The sequence below is a fragment of the Littorina saxatilis genome, unplaced genomic scaffold (assembly GCF_037325665.1).
Source record: "Littorina saxatilis isolate snail1 unplaced genomic scaffold, US_GU_Lsax_2.0 scaffold_1218, whole genome shotgun sequence".
Taxonomy (NCBI): domain Eukaryota; kingdom Metazoa; phylum Mollusca; class Gastropoda; order Littorinimorpha; family Littorinidae; genus Littorina; species Littorina saxatilis.
The window spans coordinates 32,501-35,353 of NW_027127372.1; the positions used below are offsets into that span (position 1 = coordinate 32,501).

General features: G+C 41.9%; 1 protein-coding gene across 1 annotated transcript in view; it reads right to left on the minus strand.

The window, feature by feature from the left end:
* The window catches only part of LOC138955816 (uncharacterized), a 16,867-nt gene extending 15,047 nt beyond the window's left edge, over positions 1–1,820 (minus strand). The window contains exon 1 of the mRNA XM_070327341.1: positions 1,744–1,820. Within this exon, the coding sequence (XP_070183442.1) occupies positions 1,744–1,794 (51 nt within the window). The 5' untranslated portion in view covers positions 1,795–1,820. The remainder of the gene's footprint in view (positions 1–1,743) is intronic.
* Between the last annotated feature and the right edge of the window lie 1,033 nt (positions 1,821–2,853).

Genomic DNA, 2,853 nt, shown 5'->3' on the forward strand with positions numbered 1-2,853 from the left:
CATATTCCGTCGGTACAGTTCTAGGCGCTCTGCAGTGATGCCGTGTGAGATGTAGAGGTTACATGCCGAGTCTCAGTGATTATTAAAAATAATGGTCGAAGTTAGCGGATCATGAAAAATGCGAGCTTTAGCGAGCTTTTTCATGACCGCGAACTGAGACCATTATTTTTTATAATCACTGAGACGAGGTGTGTAACCTCTTTATTCCTCCTTTCTTCAGTTATTCAAAGAAAAGAGGAGGTTTTTTTGCGAAAGTTTGATCGAATCCTATTCTCTCAACCAGTCAACCTGCGCAGGCGATCGATTAATGCGCGGTTGTATAGTTCCGTGAAAATCATTCCATTATGTTAACACTTCTTGTCAGTTTTCCTATTTTGGGCTAAAATCAAGTACACAGATATGCTGTTATTCTGCTGTGGCGGCAAAGGCAGATATTGTGTGTTCTGTATATGTTTTGGTATCGCTTAGGATAATGTTTTTTCGTCAAATGGGACTTGCAGACGAACTTTTGCACTCGTGTTCCAACGTTAAAAACTGTATGAAGTTCAGTTTTCTGGGGAAAATAGTGTATGAAACCCCTTTATGTTGTTTAAATTGATGAGATGTGTGCATTTGGTTGCGTGTGATCTGTTTATTAAATGAAATATTGTTGAAAACTGACCATCGGATTGCAGTCTGTTGTCGAAGGAACTGAGTGAAAAGAAGGGGAACTACTCTTGTCGCTAGACAAAGTATGAGTTACTTGCCTTGGGAAATTGCTTGTGATGAACGGTTTGAGCACGGCAGATCCAGATTCAGAAAACAACCGAACTCATGGATTTTATATGGAGATTCATGTGTTCAGGCCTGTAGTTGTTAATTTAAATGCGGTATGCTTGTATTGTTTGCTCCAGAGATGTATACTTCGTACATTAGAGCGTTCGGAACTTTTCAGTCGCAAAAAGTAGTACCGAAACAGAACAACCTCTCAACCCATTGCACTATCGAGGATTCAGGCTGTTGCTGGGTCGTTATTTGTTTGGTTGCGGCCAGTAGATTTCAGCCATGTCGGCGCATATTTACCTTTCACGGCCTATTATTCCAAGTCACACGGGTATAGGTAGACAATTATTAACTGTGCCTAAGCAATTTTGCCAGGAAAGACCCTTTTGTCAATCGTGGGATCTTTAACGTGCACACCCAATGTAGTGTACACGGGGGGAGGTTAGGACACCGAAGAGAGTCTGCACACAAAGTTGACTCTGTGAAATAAATTTCCGCCGAACCTGGGATCGAACTCACGCTGACAGCGGCCAACTGAATACAAATCCAGCGCGCTACCAACTGAGCTATATCCCCGCCATGGATATACTGCTATGGACAATGCAATACGTTGAACAGTACAATGCTGAGGACAATAGAATGCGATGCACAATAAATCACGATGCAAAATTCAGCACGATCCACAATGCAGAACAATGACAACTCAACAACATTGTCAAATCAACACTGCTGACTTCACAACACAATGGACAACACAACACTACTGACTTCACAACACAATGGACAACACAACACTACTGACTTCACAACACTACTGACTTCACAACACTACTGACTTCACAACACTACTGACTTCACAACACTACTGACTTCACAACACTACTGACTTCACAACACAATGGACAACTCAACAACATTGTCAAATCAACAATATTGACTTCACACCACAATGGACAACACAACACGGTTACAGCGGCCTACCTGACGTGGTGTCTTTGGAACGGCCCCGCTATCTCCCTGTCGGCTCGCCATTGTGCTTGCTCTGTCTTACCTGAAACATCAACACCACGTTACAATGGGTGAAACCTGTATCACCTCAAACATCAACACCAAGTTACAATGGGTGAAACCTGTATCACCTCAAACATCAACACCACGTTACAATGGGTGAAACCTGTCTCACCTCAAACATCAACACCACGTTACAATGGGTGAAACCTGTATCACCTCAAACATCAACACCATGTTACAATGTCACGCGATACCATGGATGGACGGAACTGTAACATATGGCATGACCAATGTAAAGAGAATTTGTCATGGGATGTGGAAACAAATCATTGGAAAATCACCATGGGCAATCAACCCAAGCCTAGAAGTTGCAGAACTATATTTTGTTTCCGTCTTGGCAAGGCCAATTTTGTCCAGTTCCGGAAAAGACATCATGAATTCATTCACCCAGGCGAGGCGAAAAAAACTATTCCATGGATGAAAACGTATAAGCTTATTATCCCGTGACATATCAAAGCTAAATTTTGTTTTGAAATGTCTTCACAACGTACAGATAACTTATAACGACATAATCGCCTTCACAAGACAGGAACAACGCACACTTTGTTTTTCGTCTGCTACAAATCTAGTCTTGTTGGTTGACGGAGAGAATAAAGCTTCAAGCGTACCTTCATCAACAGGAATAAATGCTCAATCCGCAACTGAATCTTGTTTTTTTAAACTTTTTGGTTAACATTGAAACGGCAATCCAAAAGAGTGTTTCAGCTGTTTCAAGACACAGGCTTAGCTCCTTCTTTTGAGTTGCTTTTCAGTCTAAAATGACACCGGAAGCGAACAAATTGTCGCGTATACTGTCGTCCCGAAAAGACGTCATGACAAAGTTACACGCAAAGCAAAAGAGACTTTGACGTCATTTACTTTTGTTCGGAATTTTCCGTCTGTTCCTAGCTTGTCAGTGAGCTTACCCAAAACGTCTTTGTTCTCTATTCACATTGCAGCTGTGAAATAATCAGTCTTGTGTCTCGGTCGTGTAGGTACAGAGTTTGCTTCTGCAATCATTGTGTTCGTGTTGATGACGGC